General features: G+C 40.2%; 1 protein-coding gene across 3 annotated transcripts in view; it reads right to left on the bottom strand.

Moving 5' to 3' along the window:
- SVOP (SV2 related protein) overlaps positions 1-25,272 on the bottom strand; it is a 31,726-nt gene continuing 6,454 nt past the window's right edge. For all 3 annotated transcript variants that reach the window (XM_068910753.1, XM_068910755.1, XM_068910754.1), the window contains 15 exons: positions 22,165-22,325; positions 20,435-20,520; positions 19,215-19,313; positions 17,046-17,117; positions 16,367-16,491; positions 13,507-13,570; positions 12,179-12,304; positions 11,228-11,356; positions 9,925-9,998; positions 9,564-9,640; positions 8,359-8,466; positions 6,651-6,762; positions 5,280-5,361; positions 4,952-5,041; positions 1-3,944 (listed from right to left, as the gene is read on the bottom strand). In XM_068910753.1, coding sequence (XP_068766854.1) covers positions 3,738-3,944; positions 4,952-5,041; positions 5,280-5,361; positions 6,651-6,762; positions 8,359-8,466; positions 9,564-9,640; positions 9,925-9,998; positions 11,228-11,356; positions 12,179-12,304; positions 13,507-13,570; positions 16,367-16,491; positions 17,046-17,117; positions 19,215-19,313; positions 20,435-20,520; positions 22,165-22,325 — 1,612 coding nt within the window. In that variant the 3' untranslated portion in view covers positions 1-3,737. The remainder of the gene's footprint in view (positions 3,945-4,951; positions 5,042-5,279; positions 5,362-6,650; positions 6,763-8,358; positions 8,467-9,563; positions 9,641-9,924; positions 9,999-11,227; positions 11,357-12,178; positions 12,305-13,506; positions 13,571-16,366; positions 16,492-17,045; positions 17,118-19,214; positions 19,314-20,434; positions 20,521-22,164; positions 22,326-25,272) is intronic.

The raw sequence follows: 25,272 nt of genomic DNA on the forward strand, positions 1-25,272 counted from the left end.
TTGATACACACAAAGTTTTTAAACATTAAAATGTATCCAGCTTAGAAACTGTACATTCAAACACAAGAAAACATTCAACGTTCTTTCGGCAAGCATTTAGGAACACGAAATCATTCCATCAAAGCACACTTGGAGAATTACTTTTCCCACAACAGCTTTGCACATTAATGTATTGGACAGTTAGCAAATCTCTGAATCACACAGTTCTGTTTGCTCTCAACTTTAATTCAAAATTATCTCGTGTTATTGTTTTAAATGAACCTTTAATTCCTTCATCAGTGAAAAATACTCAACAGTGTAAAACAATCTTTGGAAGCTTATTATATACATCAATGGTGTTGCCATATTAACAAAATATGACTTGTGATTATTTGTGGGCTATTGTGTACCAACCCAAATGTTCTTCAGTTTTCAGTGAACACTCTAAAATGTCCTTCCATTATTAATAACATTCAAGGACCTGCCAAACCTGAATTTCAGTTTTGCTTCTTAAGAAACCCAATAGGCTCCTACTGATTTCCATCAAGTGGGATCAGCTGCTGAGGGCTCCTCCCTGTCTTCCTCGACTTAGCTGATCCAAAGCCCATGAACATCAGTCGAAGACTCTCATAGACTTCAGTGAGTTTTGGATCATGCTTTCAGCATCACTGTCTTTAAATCAAAAACCCAGAATATGAAGTTGTCTCAGCAGGACCAACCTTGGCATTTGTATCTTTATATACATTTTTCAATGCAGAATTCATATAAAATGAAAAGCAAAAAATGCCTTCAATTTTTTTTTAAAATACTGTAAATGTCACAGGTTAAAACTGAACTACTCAACAGGATGAAAAGGTTTTGCATTACATATAAATCTTTACCTGGAAAATATTTTATTTGAAGTATACATATGTGCAAGTTTATTAGACATATATACTTCACCTAAAGCTCTCTGAACGCACATTTTGAAGGCCATTGCAATGCAGTCCTTTAAAACTGTTGAATACTGACTCAAAAAAATGAAACGATATGCGCACATTAACACTGGAAAAGCAGAGTTTTAACTGAAGGTGCTCGGGAACAGACAGACAAACTTAGCAGCTAGTAAGATGGCATTCTTTCAGGCCATGGATTTCGTGCACTTTATATTCACTCTCTCTTGCCATGCAGGCTTACACCCTGCCAAATTCTCCTAGAGGCCCTCCAGTTTTGGGGGGGGGGTACATCCACCTGTAAGCACAACTAAAGGCAAGCATGCATGACAAAAGAGGGACACACAAGCACCTAGATGTGTCCCCAGGCAGGTATGGATTGGCTTTTTCTCACGAGTGTCTGTAACCAGCAGGAGGAAGGAGGTGGCAGTCAGAACTGTCATAAGGTTACTAGTCCATACTATGCAAAGCCAAAGCAGGTTTTCTAGCTATCTGGTTACACGTATGGTCTAGATCCGCTCTACACCCATCCAGGGAGTGCTTCTTCAGTAAAAAACGTGCTGTCCATCTCTCGCAGACTGGAGGGACAGTCCAAGGGAAACAGGTCATTATACCTCTACTTTGAGGCAGCAATGAGCTACCCTAGTTGCATAGTATATCAGGGAGAATTATCCAACTGCGGCCTGACAGAAGGAGGTGAAAGGGAATTATTTGCCCTGGCTGTCAGCTCCATGACAGTCCTGTCTGTTTGTTGAGGACTGACTGGAACTTGACCTTCCTGGAGATTCAGCACTCAGGGTATAAAGAGAGCAGAGACAAAGATAACAAAACCAACACAAAGCGATAGCCATCGGAACAGACAGCGTGTTTCTGTGTCATCAGCCACACCTGAAGCGGGATTCCCCTAGGAGCTGAATTACATTTTCATATTACTGTGAAAATGAAATATTTGCCTGCTCATATCGACTGCTTCTGGAGTCCTTCTTTGCAGTCACCATCATAAAGTGGCAGATGAATAGACAGATATTTTGGTGCCTTGTCAAAATATAACTTTTCTCCGCAGAAGATACCCCCCCCACACAATGTCAACAACCTCTTTGGCCTTTTTTATTAGTCTGAGGCTCCTCAGTTTCTTTAAGGAATTATCCACTTGTAACTTTCCTTCAGTGCTATGAACAGCCTAATGCACCTTGAAGCATTATACTGCACTACAGTGTTGCAAATCCCTAAGTGAAAGCTGAACCTCGACTGTGTTCATGTATATTGCACCCAAACGTGGACTCAGTGACCTATTCGTGCCCCAGAGAAAAGGGGCCCGGTTCCCAGAATACCTTAAATATTTCACTGTGCAAAATTTGTTGCACTTTTATCGATATTTATGTGAGACAACTGACCACACATATCATTAAAAATGTATTGCTTCCCACAGCCTAGTGATTAGCATTTAGTCCATCTCGCCTACATTTGGTTGCGTGTTCCATAGTCTGGATTCCGAGACGTGTGGATGAGAAACATCTCCATTTCCTTATGCATTTCCTCCCTGCATGTCCACAAACTCTGAAATCTGACTCCCTGCATAGTGACAGATTTCTGACAAACAAGAAGTCCACACACATATGATGTGTACTTATCCTCACTTGAACTCTGTTACATCCTCCAGCAAGAGCAGGATCATCAAAATCACCTCCAGGGGCAAGATCTGAAGGAGTGAAGTTGCTCATCTAAGGATGATTGTGGTACAGCTCTTCTCAGGATTTCTGTTCGCTTGTGACATGATCCCAGCTACATTCCTGTGTTACCAGCTTGACTTTACAGTCGATGTACAATCTGCAGCTACAGAAAAGTTCTGCCCAGCTGTCAGGAACCAGCTTCTGTTAGGAGACACTTGAAAGCAGCTCCATCCAAACTGCTACAAGCAGCTGTTGAGATTGAGGCATTTGTATCAAAAGTTTTGGCTACACCACTGCAGCAACATACTTAGGCAAATTGAGCAGAAACATTTCTGGACCCATGCAGAAAACCACAACGTGCATCTCCACGCACAAAGAGACATCAGTGCAGCTGAAGCAATCTTCACCAAGCAACAGACAAGAGTGCTCAATGTTTCAGGCAATGTTAGAAAAGTCAAATTCTGCTCCAAACCATTAGAATTTATATTTCTCTGCATCAAGTACCACTCTTCACTGACTCAAACTACCTGCCTTGGATGGGAGAAACATTCAGAAAGCAGATTCCAAGCAATCTCTTTTACAGTGCCTCTTAATTCCCGAGGAACAGAACTCATAAGCAAGGGAACTACAAAGCATTGATTGGTTTGCTGCTACCGCATTTTGTTGTTGTTGATGGCTAAAAGTGCAAGGCAGGTATCTAATTCATAAAACCTATTCTGTAGTGTATGGAATCCACCGTGTTCGATGCCAGGTACACAATAAATATTAATCTTTTGCTTTTAGGCATCAAGAGTACATTATTTTAATTACAGCTTATACTGAGTTGCATTCAGTTAGCTATTTGCTTGACACGGGACATTTTAAGCTGAATAGCTGACCATGCAAGCACAACAGACTTAAGAAAAACCCTTCCTGCTAAACTTCAAATGATATCTGGATCAAATGCCTCCAAATTCAGAAATAAAACTTTTATGAGCGTGAGCAAAGAGCAGTAGAGACACAATTTGCTTAGGTTCAACCCAAAAGTTCCTGCAGTTGGACACATGATATCAGCAGTGACAGTATGGCCAGCTTTCTATGCTCCAGGGTTTGATTTTTTGTGAAGCACATCTTGCTCATATCATCCATTCTTTCAGCAGGATTTCATGTCCCATCATCATTCCTGTGATCCAGAGTTTGACCTGGTGACCTCTGGTGAATGAGATCCTCTCCCAACCATCTCTTGTCCCCATTCTCTGTGGCTGGACTCCTGTAAGCCACGACCTTTTGTTTCAATGGGCAAGAAGCAGGAAGCCACAGCTGCCAGCAGGCAACATCCACTGTAAACCACCAGTGTTAAATAGACAGAAGATTCCAGCATCACCTGCAGGAGAACGGCAGAGAATACGAAAGAGTACCCTTGAGTCCATAACAGAAAAAACACAAATACTAATGTAATGGTAGAAATGTTAATTTCTGTATTGGAAAAAGTATTTAACATCCACTGCTGCAGACTTTTTTTTCCCCTTCAAAGACTACATATAGATATTAAACACTAACAAAATATCCTGGATTACAGGTGCCATCCAATGCTGCTGTCCTTATGTGCTAGACAAAATTTAAGGAAGCAGAGACATTCAGAAGTCCTTGAAAGAGCCAGTGTCTGGGTAAGGCATTTCTGGCTCCTTCTCTGTTGTAGATCACCATATAGTCTCTTCCTAAAGAGTTACACGAGAGTAATTTTCTATCAGTGCATCAAGAGCTTCCTTGATCTGACTTGTGCTGTTCCCTCTGCCTAAGATCTCCTTCTTCCTTAGTTCAAATTTCCTTCTCATTTTTTCCCCCAATATCCTTTCCTATCAGCAATATTTTTGTCTGATTTACAAAATTCAGGAATTCATGAATTTTCCAGCTAGCCTTCTGCAGAGCCACTGCTTCTGAGACAGACTTCCAAGTCCTGTGCCTGCAAAGCCTGACTCCCCCAAACTTCCTGCCTAGGTCTTTCCACAAAATCCTTAAGGTTTTTAGCCGCCAGGACTTCAGCCTGGGATCTCAAGACAAAGGTTGCACCGCATGACCCACAGAAACCCCCACCTCCCGCAAATCCTATCTCCAGGTGCGTGGCCCCCCAGGGTTTGTTCCTTAATTCCCCCCAGCAGCTGCTTCTTGGTCATACATCCCCTATTATATATATGCCCTTTGGACTAAGAGGTGAATTCACAGACAAGCCTGAACTCTCTTCAAGGGATAGCTCATTTTGTGTCATGGCACCAACATCCCTCTTTCAAACCCCTCAGGCCCAGATCAGCCTTGGTTTGGCCCTTACAGCAGAAAGGCAGGTTCTCCGTCACCTTCCTACATCAACAGTCTCCAGAAGAGAAGGGGTTTTACCTGTGCAATGAACGGGGTTATTAGGGCTCCCACTCTGGCCATTCCGCTGCAAGTTCCCAGGCCCAAAGCACGAGTGGCTGTTGGATAAACCTGTGAACAAAACATCAGCCCATTAACCCTAGCGGACATCACTCTCCTCTTCCCTCCAATCTCCTAAATCAATGGAAATTAATGAGTGGTACTAGAGAAAGTTCTGCTAGACAACTACAATGAGATCATGAACTTATATCCAGGGTTAGGTCCATTGTGAAGAGGTCATAAAAAAATGACTTTCCCACCATGTTCTCACTCCCCTTAAATATTCCCATTACAAAAACAACCTCCTTACCTCAGGAGTGTAAACATAAGCAGCCTGAAATCCTCCTGAAATAAAAGCTCTTGCAATGAAGAGCAGCACAGTAAGAACATTTCTGTGAGAATAAAAAGGAGAGCAGTGTTTGGGATTGTTCTGTACAATCTGTTTGTTTAACTTGGAGGCAAGTGCAATAAGAAAGCTAAATTTTGTTAGAGAGAGTCCTTTTGTATTTTAATGAACACTTTGTATTTTTTCTGGACCTTTAGCATAGCAATGATGCCAAACAATCTGCATTCCCACAAACACATCAGTTTTCTAAGTGTATTCATTCTAACAGACAGCTGTGGCCCACTGAAATAAACAGCACATGACTAAGATATGAGTGGTGCTAGCATACATTAGAAAGCAATCAGATTGATTAGAAAGCAATCAGATTGCATGTTTCCTGTTTAAAAGACATGAACCTAGGTATCACCTGAATATTTGCAGCTTTGTAAGGTTTCCTATTATTCATAGAGAGCCTGAAAAAGGTTCAATTCAGAGAGCTCTCCACTGGCTATCATGTCATTTCCTTGTTCTTCAGTCCCAAGGTACAAACATCATTGGATCATTGCATTTGTCACCAAGGCCATATGCAGTCAGAGACAGACTCCCAGAACTCAGCTGGAAATCTGGTACCTCTCTGATTCAAAGGCAGAGCTGCCAACAGACTTGCCCTTTGGAAAATCTGTGTGAAGGGCAGGAGGTGTCGAAGAATACAAAAATGTGAACCCAAGTTCTTGTGAAAGTCATGCCCCACATATCCACAATGCCAGCACCAAGTTCCACCAGTTGTGCTGTATACAACTTCTAGGTTATGTGAGTTTTCTAGACAAATACTTCTGTCTCCCCAGTCTGTGCCTACCGCTTCTCAGGTAATTGCACCTTAGCGCTCAGACCAACCATGGCAACAAGTGAAGCAGCTGAAGCAGCTGAATGGGAGGCAGAGATAGGACCTGGCTGTGAAGCATTACCTTGGTGATTATTATACAGTCAACCTGAGGAAAGCCTAAGTAATGAACGGCAGAGACAGCAGTGCATGAACCTTTTACCTAGGCTCATCACATAAGATATGATTTAAAAATTGTCCAGGGGCTACTCCCTACTCATATGTAAGCTCTTATTTTCCCCTTTGGATTGTTCTTTATGCAAAATTATAGAACAGACGGGATTTCTGCTCTCCTGCTTCTTTTACCTTCCTTACAAACTCTGGTGAGAAAAACCTAACACCATCCTTTATTCTTTTCCCAGTAGAACTTGACCAGCTCCTGGCTTTTCAAACCACCACTTTCAGTTCTCCTGCCACAACCAGGAGAGAACATGGATCAGTCAATCAGGAACAATTTTTGATTGTCTTTTACTTACCTTCCAACACAAAGAAACAGCAGAAGACTACAAAACGAGAAGACCAAAAAGGACAGGGCCATGGTTTTCTTGCGGCCTATCCGATCAATAATCCAGAGCGTTACTAAAACACCTGCAGAAGGAGACAAATTGACTGTTGGAAATCAAGCACAGGTGGAGGCTGCTGCAGGTAGCTTTTAAGCCTGTGTTATACAGATTTCAAATTTTGTTCTCTCCTTCTTTAAAATACTTCGCTAGCAGAGGCATTAGGCAGGGGTGTAGGATGAACCGGCCCAGCCACTGGTGCTGTGAGCAAGACAAGTTCTGCATCCCAGCCAGTGAGTCTTGCTCCATGTCCACTGCCCCAGCCGTCCATTCACCCACATGCCTGCCCACTCAGGGGCTACATCCTAATGGAGGAGCGGGAAATCAACTCTGACTTTTGTTGCACTGATTGCTGCAGTGGTTACTCAACTTGATTGCTACAAATGTCTGCCTTATGTCTCACTGAAATATCTTTTGTTCAACTTCCAACCATTGTTCCCTGCTAATCTTTTTACTACTAGATTTAAGGGCTCTTTAGAATCTAGTGTTTTCTTCACACTAAGTTATTTATATGCTGTCATCAAGTAATCTCTCACCTGCTCTTTGACAAACCAAATAGACTACACTCTTTAAGTCTCACAATGTTAAGTATTTTCTCTTCTGTCATTTCCAGATCCTTTTAAAAGTGGAGGCACAGCAAGCATGAGGATTATTCAAGTATCTCTATTGCCAATGTCTTATTCAGAGGTATTACTATTAGTAATAGGTGACCAGGTAACACTATTACTAATGGTAACAGAGGTTACTATTCCTTGCCTACCTTGGTATGTCTCAGGATCAAAGCAGTCCTTTCAGCTATAGCATCAGTCCAAGAGCATATACTATCTTTTTTGTCCACTGTGCTTTTACATCCTTCCAGAATGACTGTTATGCAGGATAGTTCTCACATTAAGCAGGGACTATGTGTATACGACAGTCATAGACTTGCCACTTTCCACCTATTAAATGGCTTCTCTTTGAGCGTTTGTCCCTGAAACTACAGTTCAGAGCAGTGAAAATATCCTGAACGCTACCTCACAGTATTGATTTCAAACAGATTAATACTTAGAGATCATCTTCTATATCTGAAGAAACAACGGCTATTATATACTAACTCTTGCTTGTCCTATGTCCCAATATTCATTGAAATTCAGTGAGATGATTAACTGAAAATCATGGGGCTGATTGCTGGGGACACACAGAGCTTTAGGAAGCAAGTCCTCCATTGATTCAGTATACCCAGCTTCCTTTTAAAATAGCTCTGGAAAGTAATTTATGGATAAAAGTTCGAGTGATTCCGCCCCTTTGATTTAATTGTTACTCTTCCTCTGAATGCCTGACATGTTGCTTGGATAGAAGCCATAGTCAGATGGGCCACAAAGCAAGCTTCACAAAGCAATTACTAGTGATTTTATCTGTACGGATCACATGGGCAGTGAAGACAGCTATAGCTACTGCGTGTTGGGGCTCGCCAAATGTATTGGGACCCATATATCAAGCTGTCCAAGCAAGAAGCCCCAAAGCTTCAGGACATACATTGGCATTAGGCCAAACATGAGGGCACATTTCATTGCTTGTTCCAGTGCCCGTCCAATCATCCTGAGCTACTGGCAATGAAGCACTTGGGCTTCTTATTGCCACTTACCTGGGAACTCTGACAGGGTCGTCCAGAGCAGATCAGTGTAATCTTCCTCCGTCAGATACTCACAGGTCAGGCTGCACTTTGCTTTAACTGCTTTCCTTCTACTGGAAACTATGAGAGAAAAAACAAAGAAAAATTAAGCATATTTTGAATAATGTCTTCTCTGCTCACCTTCCTCCACTCCTGCTGTGCTTTGTTACTCCTGCTGCTGAAACTGATAGAACAGATGTACTGAAAAGACTCTGCTGCACAGCAGGTATGTTCTACCTCAGAGACAGAGTTGGAGCTGAACAGTTCATAAAGGGTCTTATTTGTGGCAGGACCTATGCAACCATCCTTATCAGAATGAAAACTTATATTTGCTCATCACCTGTATAAGCTTAGTGATTTTTCAGTCCAGGGCTATAATGACAGTGAGCAGAATTACCATCTATAATTCAGTTTCTCCCTATATAAATGGGATTAACACTTAATCTACACTTTAAGAGGACTGAACAATACTATTTATTTGTAAATACAAGTATTTTTAAAGAACGCATGCCCCTTTGGGGAGGCTAACCAGACTTAGACCTCTAAATAGCTATTAGACTGTTGTAAAAGCTCTAGATCTGTGTCTTCTCCCAGTAATACTCACCTTTCTATAATTTTCTAACTGCCAGGCAGTTTTCACTAATCACAAGTGTTCTGAATACATTCATGCCTCCCCTAGGGAATCAAACTCTTAAAGCCTCTTCTTGATGCAGGGAAAGCACTTTTTTAACACAAAAACCTGCAACAGAAATGATGCTGGTTTACCAGCATTATCTTTTCTCAGCAGGTATTCACATCTTGAGAACCTGGCAGCTCCACATCAGCAGCAGTTATCTCTATTTCAGAACTAATTAGGCCTGTCGAATCTGGAAACTTAGGATTATTCAATCACCCTTTTCTCAAGAAAGAACAATACACTTTCTAACAGCTTTCCTTTGAGGGTTGCCTTGCTGTTTCATGATTTGGACTCAGAGATACTGCAGGACCTTTCCGCACTCTGCAGGAAACACGGAACAATGAATGAATAATGTTTATAATAAGCAACCTTTTAAATGGATGTCTTAAAATTTGGGCTGGCAGCCACAGTCTTTTCCAAACTCTCAGCAGAAGGTGATCCAATAAAAGACATCCCATCACTTAACGGCATATTTAAAAAGAAGAGATGGACTAGTACTCACTGCTGCAGACGTCTCCAGCTTGGAAGAACTCTGTAGTTAATAAAACTAACCCATAATATGAAAAAGCATTGGAAAACCTGCAAGGAGGAAAATGAGAGGGGAACATGAATCAAAACGGAACCCACTATCTTATGACTTTCACTAAATGCTAACTCAAAGCTATTTCCTATCAGCATTTACAAAATGAAAAGGCAATTGGACTTAGGATGTTAGTGACAGGGTGGTTTAATAAATTGCAAATCAATACATGTTTCGGTTTTTTTGAGGAGGAAGTCACTGTATTTCAGTGATACTGTAAAGCACCTCCATTAAAAGCCATTTAGAACTGTGCTGGCACTGAGCCATTCATCTCTTCTCTTACCATATAAACCAGAGTAACAATGTGGTCCATCTAAAATGGGGAGTGAAAAGGTCCCTCATTTTTCCTCGGTCTTCCTGTTGGAAAAAAAATGGAAATCAGATCAAGGCATTGACTTATCCTGGATCGGAGGAAGCAGGATGGCATGGGATAATACACATAATACTGCGTACTACAGCTCAGGACAAGTGTTCGGCAACCTGCTCCTTCACAAGGAAGGTGAGAATCTGTCAAAAAACAAGGAGGAGCTTGAAAAATGTAGAGCAAAACTTTGCCAGCCCATGGCTGGCACATGATTCATGCGACTCACAGAGCACAGAGGGGTTAGAGCAGCCCCTCAGGGCCTCTGATTTAGGGTAAGGTATTGAGAAACTGCAGGCCACCCCCCTGGAGGCAGATTGCTCTTAAAGTGAGTGGTTCTTAGACCAAGAGAGTGGCTGGCTCAGCCCATAAACTTGTGGTTAAGGAGAAGAGCATTCCCACCATACCCTGAAAAGAAAACCTTCCAAAACTTGCAGAGCAATCCTGCGCAGCCCATCAAAATCATCCTGACTGAACCAAGCATTTGCAAAAGGCACAAGAGCTCTAGCCCTCAGTGATCCAGACCTCAGAAAATCAAACCTGCATCACTGATCAGTAAGGTGCTGTCCTTATCCACAGGCTCCTGCCTAGCTCTATACTTCTGCTAGAGTTCAACTCTACAGGTCTCCCTCTGCTGTCTCTGCTTGCTGACTAACTTATTAATTTTCTTTTCTTAGAAAAATTTACTTTGTTCTGTAAATGCACAGCTGCTTTGTATGTTCACAGGGATGCTGAAAAGTTGGCCACACAAAGCTAAAATGAAAAGAAGCCCAACGCGTTGGTCTGTTAGACAGATTTACACAGTAACATGCAGCTCAGAAGTAAGAACCTGAACTTCTCCATTCATTGAGAGTAAACAGGAGCTTGTAGCATTCCCACTCTAGAAAAAAAGGCCTAGACTCCAACTAAAGATAGCCAGCTAAAGAGTCAAATTGCACGTTGTCTCAGTCTTCTGTAATCTTAAATTTTGATTTTCTTTAATGGTAAGGCCTTAAAGTGAGGTTAAATAACATTAATGACCACTTTAAAGATCCTTTTGACTTTCAGAGTTCTTCATGTAAATAAAAATGAGATGGATTAAATATATATGACAATCTATCAATTTTATTTTTGGTTGAGACATTAAAATTAAACTTAATATTGATTTGCTCATAAAATTACCTATGAATGTAGAACAGTTTCCATTATATCCCACCTTATTAATATGTCTGTTACCTGCACATACCTGCCTAGAAATAATTAATTTTCCCAAAGGCATTGGAGCTCCATTTTCCGTTGCTATCCGCTTTAAAGTGGCAATTGCTTTTTCTTGGTTTCCAGATAATACGTCATACCTGGCGCTTTCTGGTAACCACTAAGAGAGTAAAGCAGATCAGATGCACAATGATGTCAAAAGCACAGCGGTAAACAAACTGGGGCCTTTCTTTGTGGGCTTACAGAGGGTAATCTCATTGACTCCAGCAGACACATGAGAAAGGATTACAGAACCAGTCTTAAATGATTCAGAGAACTATCTACACTATCTTTCTGCCGAGTGTCAAAATCGCCATCAGGCTTTAAGAAACTGCAGCGCACCACTATCACAATAAAGTCGGAGCCCCAGTTCAAAACCTTCCCCTTCTGTTACCTCATTTTTATTCCTGAGAAGTTTGGCTAGGCTTTTTTTCATGTTCTTGACATTATACCTTCTCAGAGGGAATGGCAAAACATTCAGGGCAGATAACTCAAGGCATTCCAAAATTTGTATTTTTAAGCTCTTTTCAAAAGCAAGCACGTTAACATCTGTATAACTGGTAGGAGATATTTCTGAAAAACAGTGACAGTGACTAAGGAATAGTAAAAGCTGCTAAACAACCAAATTATTACTCAGATAAGGATACTGAGCTTGGAGAAGACTGAGTGATACTATCTAAGAGTGCACTGAAGCTCAGGTTTCACTCAGATAAATCCTTATTTAAGAATGTGACCTGCATTATGCAGCTCTTAACCATGATATGGAGGGATTTTTTAAAAGAAGAGTACTAGCGCCCCATTAAAGCAACAGCATTTTTTCCATTATTTCAGAGGTGCCAAAAAAGATACCAACAGAAAGCTCAAAGCGGTCACAGCCTTCAACCAGGTTACACAATAGTAGAGAAGTGGTAGCTCATGCACTCATCTTCAGAAGAATACCTACAAAACATAAGACAGCGAACAGCAAAAGTGGGAGGGCAGAAAGAATGAGAAGCCATCGCCAGCCAAGAGTGGGCATCACCAACACTGCTAGGAGGACTTCAAACACAGTCCCAATGGCCCAGAAGACCTGCCAAAGGGAAAAGAAACAGTCACAAATAGGAATAAGACTGCTGAGCTGCATGAGTCATGACAGCATGGAGCGGGAAGGGGAAAAGGCACAACTGTATTAATGGCTCCTCCTTCTTGACATTCCAAAATGTGTTCTCCAGAGACAGTCAGAGAGAGAAATGGCAGAGACACTTCAAATACACACCACCGCATGCAAACAGAAATCCAGTCATTTTAGAAGGGTTTGCTCTCACGTGGCAGGAGCTCAGATTTGAAAACCTAGCATCGACGGTCTCTAGACACTCATGTTTAACTGTAGGTAGCTTCTCATAAGGAATAGGCTCATCATAGGGTTTTCTTAAGCAAAATGACAATTAAAATCCCTCTATGGGTATAATCCCAGGTACCATGGCAAGATTTACGGTGTTTGTTTTCCTTACCAAAACCAGGCTACCAAAGTCACAGAGCTTGGCCTGCAGATGAAAGAAGGAATTGACACCTTCCTAGCAAATAACGGAGCTGGCAACCTGTTGCATATCCTGCTCAGGCAGCATTATTCCCCTTTGCATTAGGTATCTGCACAAGGACTAGTTTCCTTTTCCTGTTTCACCTCAGAAAGCAGGGGGGAACGATCCTGACCCACCTACGCTGGCTCTGCACACAATAAACTCAGAAACGCTGGGACACAAAGAGCTGGTTCCGTAGGCACAAATCCTAGCAGGACTGAGAAATATAGTGCAGGCTCTCCTGATCTGGCTCTGCATGAGCCAGATGAGGTTGGGAAGCAGCACAGCAGTAACTCACGCAAAGCTGCATGCGAGGTGATCTGCAGAAAGGTACATTCAGCAACAAGACTGGAGCATTGCATAAATGCATGATGTTGCTTCTGGACTTGAGCTAGCACTAGTGCAGCTAGTGGATTTACCTTGTGCTATTGGACTTGCTCTCTTGGGTCAGGGTGTTCTGCACACCACTATTCAACAACACAGGCATTTTTCCGCATTACACTTTGATTGCATATGTTAGTCACCTAATCCAGGGAGGTCTTGCACTCTCTCTGCTTTTGCTTTATGAGGGTAACCTCAGCTCCACACTAACTTGGATAATCAAGATATGACAGTATTCGGGTGTGAGATTTCTATAGTCAGTGGGATCGAACGGATGTAACCAAGAGCAGAATTTGGACGTCTAGGGACCAGTACACATAGCCACAGCGCTCACCTCTATTAATAAAATGCATTTTGCTCTGGCTTTCATTGGAAGGAATTCAGCATATAAAGTTACCCTGTAAAGAGTAAACATTGAGAAAAATATGTTAGCACATTGAGAAAAATGTCATGTTAGCACATTGACAGATGTCCAGATATTTGTTCTACTTTTTATTAAAATTGCCAAACATATAGTCGTAACACAAAACCCTTCCTAGTCCTCAGAGCCAATAAGACTGTGGACACTGCTTCAGGGTCCCCTTTCTACATCAGAATAATCATCATGCATCACAATAATCCGCTTTACTTTACCATTGCAACAGAGGAGAGAATTTGCTCCTTTCATGTGACTTTGCAACCTCATAGTCAGGTTAACTAAATCTAGCAGTTCTTGGTGCATTCGTTTTCATAACCCTGCTCTGGTTAGGATGGTGATTATCCCTGTATTTTCAATATGGTCAGCATTCAACACATAACTCTTGCCGAGTAAAGTATTTCTTCAGGGCTTTACAACTGGTTTAGAGAATTTCACATTGATCTACTCTGCCAGGTGTCAGTTCTCCAAGAGGTGAATACTTTCAAGTATTCTGATTGTGTTGCTGGTATAAAATAATTTGCATTCTTTTATTGTGGGATTTTAAAAAGAAATCATCTTAGTCTGTGGAATCTTTGTTTCGTGATTATGTGAACGGGTAATAAACTGGGATGGTACAGCTACTGTGTGAGTATTTCCTGAGGATGAATGCAAGGGCCAGCAGCCAGCCAAGGTTCCCGTGTCTTCTTCAAAAAGTCTGGTAAGACTTGTAGTTCTTTGCTCCTACTCTATTTGCATTCCATTGACTCATCCTGTTTCTACCTCTAAACTCTGTGGGCTTCCTTTGATGTTTGTGATAAAACTCCTGCTAACTTGACAAGTGGTGGACTGGTCTCTGAGTAACTTCCCAAAACTCACTTTGTCAAAGTATAAAGCTGCACACAATATTACATTAAATCAGTGATGAAGAGGAGAAGGAAGTAGAATCACAAGTCATGAAATGTAGAGCAGTCCCCTATACACTGTAGTAGAAAAAGCAGAGGGCAATTGATGCTGTATAGAACTGTTTTTTTTAAGAGAACCTCTGTATCTTTGCAAGTCTGGATGTTGGTACCATGAATACTCATATTCAGTGTTACATAGTATCTCATAGAAGAGTCCCACTGGAGGCCAACCATCGATAAGCTTTTCAGGTGCACCTCCTACATGTGTAGATAAAAAGATAACTGCTATAGTCACTTAATTTATTATTGTAGGATGCATTCTTGTTAATATCATCTTTCATAATATCTCTATCTCATATCCTTTACTGAATACAATAACACAATTTATAAAGATACCCATGCCATTCCATCCAAATTCAGCTACTCATATCCAATGTTACGTAGCCTACCTAAAAATATTAAAAATGAGACATTTTTACTGTTTCATATATCTTTTTTTGTCAAAGGAATCACTATTATAGCAAGAAACGGGAGTCATAGGAGCAACAGAATCTACACTGAGTTCTGTAACTGTCTCTTCTCTGACTCCCAGAAAGTCACATAGCCACTGTGTGTTATCCACTCCTCTGCAAAAATGGAGTTAGTTGAGATGTAACTGTTCCAGAGTTAGTTGAGATGTAACTGTTCCATTCGGTCTCTGTGGAACAACACTCAAATGTGTTTGCGGTACAAGGCATTACTAACTCTGACGCTTTGTCTTTGTTGTTCTACCTCGCTCCAGTTGTGCTCACTTGAAACTGCATGGCAGAAACTGCCTCATCGTTAGTCAATATAAGACAGACTAAGGACTCTCCTGTTTTGCATACACTTTGTTCTTTCATGCATCTCCTAAAGAGGGGCAGGAAAGCAGTAAAAGAAAATTAGTAATATGGTGATGCTCCCTCTGAGCTCTGGATCTTTTACCTGGATTACTGGGAATGGCAATAGAAAAGACAGAATATTGACCTGCTTTGTGAAGAAGTCTGTGAGCCATCAATCAAAGGTAGACTCTGATTACTCTGAAATAGCACCTCCACAGGGCAAAATATCAATTATTAATAAGGATAAAAGACTACACAGAGAGGGAATGGCTATACTCTTCCTTTTCCATTTATAATTAAAAGCCTAGAATAGGGTTATTTATTGCAAGTGGAAAATTCAGAGATCCTCTGCTTCAGTGAATGGAATGATGGAGTTAATAGAGAAGTATCCTGATGCTACATTCTCATTAGGGATGTGTCTGAGCCATCAAGATATCTCAAGCGCTCCAAGTGTGTGTGAGCTGTTTGGTTTTGGAATTCTAGTTCAGGTTCATATATGAAAGTTCAAGCTCTGATTGAACGATAATCCAAAGTTTTACAAAGCACCAGGAGCCCTGGCTCAGCTCTACCTTTAATGATTAGTGTTTAGGTCATGACCTATCTGCAGCAAGTCTATGTCCTCCCTCATTGACTGCCCTGATACAATCTGGAAATGCAGTATTTAAGCACAACTACAAAATGTTATATCTGTTGTATTTTACCCACTGCTAGGTGGACTATTTGAGCCTCTCAATTTCATGTCGGTTGACCTGAGGGAATGAAAGCAGCTTAACAGGATTTAGGGCATATACATTTTACATATTTCATTTAGCTGCCCAGCTTTTTCACATAAAAGTCACTGGAGATTTGAATCGCCTCACTGATGTATCAGGTATCTTCAAAGTCTTCTCAGAGTTTAGTATCTTAGTTCCAAAATATTTAGCAAAAAATTCAGGTTCAGGGGCAACTAAATCTTCAATTGGACACAAGCATTTATTGAAAATGAAATAAAAAAGACGGAAAAGAGAAAGTTTGGACTTGTGAATATTTACTTACGACTGAGGCACTCCTCCAATCCCAAAGCCCACCAGGCCCCTCAGCACCAAGATCCAGCTATACACCGGTGCAAAACCACTGAGGATCCCATAATAGAGTGTCCACAACACGCTAATCTTTAGCCCCTGTATTTAACAAACAAGCACAGGGAAAAGAAAGTCTCTGCTGTAAGACAAAAGCACAAAATGTAAACCAGAGTTTCAAAACTAGAAAGTGCAGAAAATCCTCTAGGACACTACTTCTGTAAGCCTAATAGTTAAAGGTTTCCCAAAGAATGGTTAAAAGTGGCAGTGGTCGTCTCAGAACAGTTACATGATGTAACAGTAGACAATGTATGTACGTGCCCGAGCATAAAATCCATCCATTTGTACAAGCAATCCACTTAAGTAATTTGCTGTATTGCACCTAGACTCTAATAGAAACTTTTACAACAAAAACATACTTCACTTTGTAACACAGTCAAGCCATTGTTTATTTTAGCCTTTATTTTTCTCACTTTTGATTTTCTGCTGCCCTCTCCCAAATTTCTGTCCTTCTATTTCTGTCCTTTTATTTCACATTCTGTATCTACTTAGCTCTGCTTCATGCATGTGGACTATGGTATTTGTGAATATCATGCACTGAAACACGCATAGTGCAGCAATACTAGAATCTATTCCAGTAGGACCCAGAAACTTACAGTTTTTCTCCCATACTGATCTGAAATGTTTCCCCAGAGAGTGGAACTGGACATCATTCCCACAAACACCACCTATGAAACACCAGAAAAAATCTTCCCCTTAACAAAAAAACAAATTAAAATTTCTATTTGACAGCAAGGAGGACATAACTTTACAATGAAAACAGAAAACTTAAGCACTAGCAATACAGCAAAATGTTCAGGTGTTTTGGGTCCATCTCCTTTGCAGCAGAGACTATCAAAGATAATTATTCATATCGGGGGATTTTTCCAAAGTTACTCAGCATTAGGCTATCTTCTCTTCTACTGACTTGAAAGGGAGTTTCCTATTGCCCAGCAGGGGGGATGAGTGTCAGCGGAGCACTCAAGACAAGATCTCTCAACTATTTCCAGTGATGGCCCCATTTCCAGTTGTTACTTTGCTTCTGTTGAGGTCAGGAACCCAAACACTACATAAATAAACTGAATGCCTGTTGGGCTACTTGCCATCGTCTCCCCCTTACTTAAGGTCTCAACTGTTAACTTGGGAACTACTGAACTATAGCAGGTCTGAATATTTTCAAACTTTCGATAAATGGAAAGAAAATTAATTACAAAAAATGACTGGAGAGTACAATTTGCTACTAAATGGAAATCTTGTCTTGCTTTCTTCTTTTTTTTTTCTCCTGAAGGGTTTTAATATGCCACAACAACTTTTTCATCTGCTTCACAGCAAGGCCCCATAAAGAGTTTCATTAGTATTACTGAGGGGACAGGTAACTGTGCTGTGGTGACATGCAGAAGTGCCAGGGCTGGAGAGAGGAAGCAACTAGGCACCTCTCAAGTCATCTTTGCAATTAAAAGATCCATTCAGTGAAAAAACAGTCTGAATGTGCACTCTGGTATTATACACATGGTGAGCCTAGTCCTGCAAGATGCTAAGTTCTTCAGTTTCAATGAGCCTATTCCTGATTAAAAGCTGATCAGTGCTGCTTAAGGTCTTTGCAGGAGAGAGCCGTTCTAGGAACCCAGTGCTGATGCAGTATGTCTCAGCCAGCTCACCTCCAGTCTCCTATTGTCAGTCTCACCAGCTGCTTGTCTGAGATTTGAATGGAGATAAAATTAGATCTCACAACCTTAGGAAAGTCTGAAAAAAGACTGAGGTGTCAAACAAAACATATCGTGCCCTCTACAGTGGTGACACCAAAAGGTATAGTTTATTCTTCAGACAGAGAGAGTAATGAAATCCTGCCCAGTTAAGGTAATGTCAAAATCCCCATGGTTCCCCTATCAGTGCACTAAAACCACAGGAACTTTGTCTGAGAAAGAAGTGCATACTCAAGTGATAAGTGGGGTAGGAAGCAGCGTCTGTTTGTCAAATTGCTGGAACGATCACCTTTCTCTCACACTGTTTGCCTCTCTCTCTGACTTTGCTCATGAAAAACAAAATTGTGCTGAGTTGAAAGAGGGAATAAGACTCACCTTCAAACGGGCTGGCTGCATTCAAGTATGGGAAAGGACCTCATTTTAAGTGATTTAAATCTATTGAGCATTTTGACCAATTAACATAATAATACACCTGGCATCAAAAACTACAGGAAAAAGAAATGTTTTATGAGTTGAAGTGCATGCTGCACAATAGTGCCATATACTAAGAAAAGGTTCCCAAAAATAACTTTTTTTATCTCGAAAGGCGTAGCGTGGTTCCAACATCATAGCACTGTTCTTACTGGTAGTATTATAAGAGCTCTTGGTAGTATTATAAGAGCTTGCAAAGGGCATTGGATCATCCACCTCAAAAAGCAATTGCTTACTCTCTCTCATAGCTCCCAATCTGTCTATGTATAAGGGAGCTTAAATGTGGTGAAAGAGAAAGATTTTCAAAAAAGATGGCCAGAATTTACCAATCATTTTTTCAATTGATCAAATGGTTCGAATTTTGAGTCTGGGTCAATTTCCTGGAAATTACATGAAACATGGAACCTGAAATTTGGAAAATCTCCTCAGTTCTCACTTAGTTTCATTTCTTCAAGCTCTGGCCTTTAGAAAAGGTTCCTATGTTCTTCTGAGCCAAAGGCAATCTGCAAAGGCCATGAACAGGTTTAACTCTGGAATATAAAGCATAATGTCTGAATAACAATGAGTGGAAAAACCTTACAGAACACAGGAGCTGTCAGTTATTTTTCCTACCGATGTGAGCAATGCAACCTGCCAGCTTGGTAATCGCCACTCACAATGAAGCTGAGGAGCTAGGATACTTAGAATCATCATTTCCATAGCATCTGCCATCTAGAAGGGTAAAAAAGAAACAAAAATAAATACCTGCCTGAAAATTAGACTGACATAGTAGTCAATAATACACCTTCTTGAAACTGGCCTTGTTTCTCCAGGTAGCATTCCCACTCTGTGGGTGAAACAAGACAAATGTTTGCAAGGTAAAGTGCATGTACACAGTGCAGAGAAAAAAAGCACCAGGAGCACTTTTAAATTGATTTCTAATTGTCAGAACGTTTAGTTACAGTGACAGAGAGAAAAAAAGAGTGATTCATAGAGCCAAATGAAATGTGATCTGTGGGTGATCTGAGGGAGGCAGATCCTAGCGTGGTCAGTCATTTAGGTGTGTTCACTTCCCACTATTTAGGATATGGCGGGAATGAACTTTCAACTCCTTTATGCAAAGATTCAGTCAGAACTTTTTACCACCTTATAACTTACTCTTTTTCCTCCCTTACATACCACTTCTGAATTCATATCAAATGCATTGATACCTCATCTGTAGATCATACTCCACTACTGACATAAGATCTGAACGATGGCAGACCGTAATCTTCTGTATAGACAATAGCTAGTAAATGCAGACTCCAGACACTGCTACCCTAAAACATACCTCAGCAGATGTAGCATTTAATGTTTTAGAAGTAGCAGAAAAAAGAAAGCAAAGCCTATCTTTCTGTTCCTGATACCAAGGTTAAAACTAGAAGTACTGGGCTGCTGTTCAACTGAAACAGATTACAAGAAAGATATATTGACTAACACAGAAAATAGAACTTAGCTAATGTGATGGAGGTGGTAAAATCACTGGACGAAAACTGAAATATGCTTCTGTCGGAGTAGCCTAGTACCCGTTCCATTTAAAACAGAATTCTCTATTTGGAATAGAGAATTAAAATTATTTTTTTCACACTGATTTATAAGACGTTCAGAGAAAGAAAAACCAATCACTTTTTCATTAACCCCACAGAACAAGTTTGAGTCCAGCTGTCATTTTAGGATTTCAAATAAAATTCTTTCTTCATTGCAAATTGGTCTGCTGGGGACTTTTTATCTGCAGAGAATGGCTACATTATTTGAAATCACTGGGGGGTCCCTCACTGATGATCATGCAATTGACTTTGACAACAATTACTTGCCCATGCTAATCCAGTAATGACAGAGAGTTTCCACTGGAACTTTCCAAATCCAATGGCTTCCACCGCATCTTCCACCATAAAAGTATCTGGAAAGAAAACAGTTCTAGTGCAGAAGTGTATTCCTTTCCTAGTAAAAGACATACCTTGAGACAGCATTTTCTATGAATGCAATTATTTATTAATTGGGTAATCTACTTGGACATAAAATAAATAAGTGGGAGATCTACTTAGCTTTCATACAGTTCCTACTCAAGCAGATCTCCTTGTTCTTCAGGAACTGTGCTAAAGACAAAACAATTCTAAATAATCATAGAACGTTTTATTTGATTCACATAGCAGTAAATCAGTGTAGCACCAATGACTTCAGCACACTTCCAACCTTCTGTCCTGGGAGAGATTTCACTAGCCACTGAATTGCAGCTTCCTCTGGTTAGATGTATCTGAGCTGTTCAGCAGCGCATAGCAATACCATACACGCGATGGAAAGCACAAACAAAATTTTATTGAACTAAAAGTCAAACTGTAATTATTTGAATCAAGAATTTTCTCAGGACACATACATCTTAAAGCATAGTTTTGTTTAAAATGCTGGTGGTTGTTGTTTCCCACAAACTATCACGACCCCGTTATTTTGTTTTATCTGAAGAATCTGAGAAATCTCAAATTCATTTACTCAAATGCAAAATGAAAAATATAACAAAAGTACATGTTCATCTGTTAGTGGTTTAGATCAATTTAAGTCTCAAGGTTTTAAGCGTTCCAGCAGTTACAATACAGCACATTTGCTTCATTAAAATTCTGCTTTTACTGAAAAGCTTTATCTAGTCTTATACCGCTAAGAGTTGGAAATCCCCGCAAAACAAAAGACAAAAACGTAAAACAAAAGGAAATCAAACAAAATCCAACCAATAAAACAAAGCAAAGACTCCATAAGATCTCAGGCTGATTTCAAGCCCAGGCATTTGAGGTGTTGGTACTGCAGCCCAGCATAACGGGATTTTGCATCATTTGCACTTTTTTCGGGTGAAAGGCTAACTGAAATTCTCTCCCTAGCTGCACACATCTCCAGACTTGCACTGATGCATTGAGTTCTTTTGAGAAATTCACCCAGCTCACTCCATGGTATTCTGGCTTCAAATTGCATCAAGAGCTTAATAAGTCCCTGGGAAGACAGTCATCTTACCAAATTTAAGTATGCCTTGGGCTAAGACAAAAACACCACTTCTGACATATTTTAAGTTGGTGTTGTCTTCAAGGCAGTCAGCACTTCTCTCCTAGGCAGAAGGCAAAGGTTGGGGTGTTCATTCTTTCCCTCTTGTCCTCTAGGCAAGTGGGACACAGGAACACTGCAGAGGCTTCATGCTCAGCCTTGAAGGTGCATCACATGTAACTGCTCCAGTAAACTTGGCAGTGTTTTAGGAGCACTGATCGGTTCTAAAGGAACTAATCCAAACTTCCTATATGAAACAGGTGATGACAACTGGATATATAACTCCTTAAAAGGGTCTAGTCCTGATAACATCAAAACAAACATATAAAGCAACCCTCAGAGGACAATGCAGGTAAATCATGATTTTCAGGTATAACATAATTTGCCTGTGTTACTGCTTCCTTCTTTAGTCTGGGGATATTTCACTTCTCCAAGCCCAATCCATTCCGCCTGGCTGACACATGACTGAAATGAAGAAGCCACATCTTTTTCCTTAAAGGAAAACCAGAATCCTCCTCACCATCAGTTGGATTGGCAAATTCCTTTGGCACTGCAGCTCCATCCTCTAGCTCAATAGCCTCTAGTTCTGTCCGAACACCTTCAATCTGAATTTCATGTTCTCCTGAAATTGCATCCTCATCTGACCTTGAACTCTCCCCAGTGCGGCGAAACTTGACCACCCTAAGAATAAGAATAAGAAACAAGATTTAATACATTGGTGGGTCTCTTCCAGGCTGAAGCTGTGTTTGGTTAGTTTTGAAAATATATTTAGTCAAAGAGAAGCCAGGTTCCTCTCCCCACTCCCCTCCATCTCACATTCACAAAGAATGCTTAAATACAGTAGCCTGTTGGTTGCTACTAGTTTAGGAAAAACTGGGAGGTACATTGCTACAAGATGCAGCCATCATTTGTGTGCAAATAGGATGTTATCCAGCCTTACTCAAATAATCTCTATGGAGCCATTACCGTGGTAACAATACCCTTCTACCGTAGAGCTTAAAACACAAAAAAAACCCACAAAAACAAATTAAAACAAACAAACAAACGTTAATCGAACTCCCAGCAAAACAGATGTGTTTTGTACCATATTCTGGTACATGAGCTGTTTTCTTGGAAGCAAAAACGCTGACCTAGGAAGCCTCACTTTCAAATGAACCAAGTACTGGAAATCAAAAGGTTTCTCAAAATACAGGTATTTAGTTAATTACATAATGTTAAAGACTCCAGTTTAGTTTAAAACATTCAGAGATAATAGCAATCGTATTTATAGCTACAGCATCATCATAAACATCAAAGCAAAAACTTAGTCAATTTACTGAATTATCTTATGAATCCCATTTCATTAAGTAATGTTAAACTACCTGCCAAATTTCAGGACTTCTGCTTCTCCTAGGACACAAATCACTCATATGGAAACAGTGTGGAAAATTAAAATTGGGTTCTTCCTACAAGGACAAAGCATCTGAAATTCGATGACACAGCTATGTCTAACTCACAATAAATGTCTAGGCACACAAAAAATGGTTCACATTAAATATGTATCATTTCATCATATTTTTATAACTTACATGTTCTTATAACTTTATATGTTAGCATGAGCACTTAAATGTGAAATGAAACATATTCACACGGTGGTCGCATATACTCTTGCCTATGTACAGGTACACTTTGATACTCATGTGCTGCCTTAAAGACAGACAACACACAATGTACGGATGGGCTGAGAGTCCAGTGCTGAGAAGCTCTCTTGCATAGAGGATCCTTAACTTCCAAAGAAATGATGAAATCTCAGCGCCTCCCCAGCATCAAGAGACACTTACACTAGCCATTATCTTAATTCTTGATAAAAATTCGGCAAATCAGGGTAAATTACTACACTGTGCCATTACTTCTACATGTGGAACTTATCCTCCATTTCAACTAGGTCTTTAGTCATTCCATAGTCTGACATACTTCCAGGAACGCGCCTACATAGAGAACGTGAAAAGAAGTAAGGAGAGCTTAAGCGTCAATCTCTGCAGTAGGCCAACTTAAAATCTGCTCTGTGGTTTGGAGGTGTCTCCCGGGAAGAGGAGTGGTCACAAGTCTCTTCTGCTCTATGTGGCAGCAGGCAAGATCACCCTTGCTTCTGAGATCCTTAAGAATTAGGACCATTTTAGCACAGGCAATCATCTCAGTGCTGCAGAGGCTGGCTGGGAATTCTCATCTTCACAGAAGAAAATCATCCAGGAAAGTTTGGTTTTCAGCAGGAAAGCAGGTGACAACACTTTTTCATACTGGCCAAAAAGAAAAAGCTGTTCCGTTCCCCTCCTTTTCCCACGGGTACAATTAGGCAATAGAAGTAACAACTATAGACAAATTAAAATAACAAACCAATCAAGCAGATGAAAGTGAAATATTCCAAGCACATTTGCAACAAATACCACTAGCATACTGATAAAAATCACAAATTCCTTTTTTTCCCAGAAGCAATTTTTTAATTTCTAGAGTGCTCATAATTGCAAGGAAATTTAACTAGCACGTTTAGATAAAAAGTAAAGAATTTGACTCCGATCTCAGATTTTTTTTTTATATAATGTTCCCCAACTAGTGAATGCAATACTAAAAAATAGTGCTATGAGAACCATTGTAATTACCTGCCATATTGCAGGTGTAAGAATACAGCTTTTCTGAATTCTCTCTAGGGGCAACCAGTTAAGGTTTGGACATTTTATTTATGTAAAATTATTTCATACACAGATCCCATTGGGATAAAACTGCTTCTGGAAAGAATTGTTCAGTGCAGGCCTATAAATATTAACACCATATAACAAAATGTAGATATATGTAACAAAAGTAAAATAAACAAAAGAATAAATGTGCTATTGCAGGATTTACAGTTCGTGATGTATATATTTTTTACAGAACAAAATATCTTTACAGAATAACTAACGCATGTGGGAAACAAACACTAAAATCTAAAAGTTTTTTTTTTTTACAATCATCTTGGAAATTACTTTATGCATTATTTTTCAGTGTGAGAAATAGATTTTGACCAGATCTTGAAAGTGGAAATTTAACTTTCCATCACTTGTCTCTTCTTTCAATTAATACGGTTACTGTGCACAAAAATAATTTTATGATCCCTGGTCACTAAAGGTTTGGCCCTACATTTCAGAAGTGCAAAATAAATCCAAGTCAGAGTGACGAGCAAGATTAGGAATGCAGAGGAACCTAAGCCTATTTCAGTACTACGCAAGGCCATTGCCAAGTTACTCCTGCCTGTTCAGCAACAAGTACATGCTAATGGTCACAAGTATGTCCACATCTTCTCAGACACATCCATTTTCTCCCCATGCTCCTCATCTTCTTACGTGTGTATTTTGATTGGTAAGGCTGCGCTGCACAATCTATGAGACCTTCATCCAAAGGTATGCCTACCACTAACATTACTTGCATCATTACTTATCCTTCGCCTACTTATTCTTTTTCACTGTAGTTCAAAAACTTTACATTCCCTGTTTTGCACTGCACAAGGAATTGCAGAATGAAGGTTCAGATACCTGCAGCTGATATGGAACCTGGTAAGTAAAGGGCCATATATTACATATACACATTCCTAAGCTCTGATATTCAGCCTTGACAGTGA

Source organism: Struthio camelus, chromosome 17 (assembly GCF_040807025.1).
Source record: "Struthio camelus isolate bStrCam1 chromosome 17, bStrCam1.hap1, whole genome shotgun sequence".
Lineage (NCBI taxonomy): Eukaryota > Metazoa > Chordata > Aves > Struthioniformes > Struthionidae > Struthio > Struthio camelus.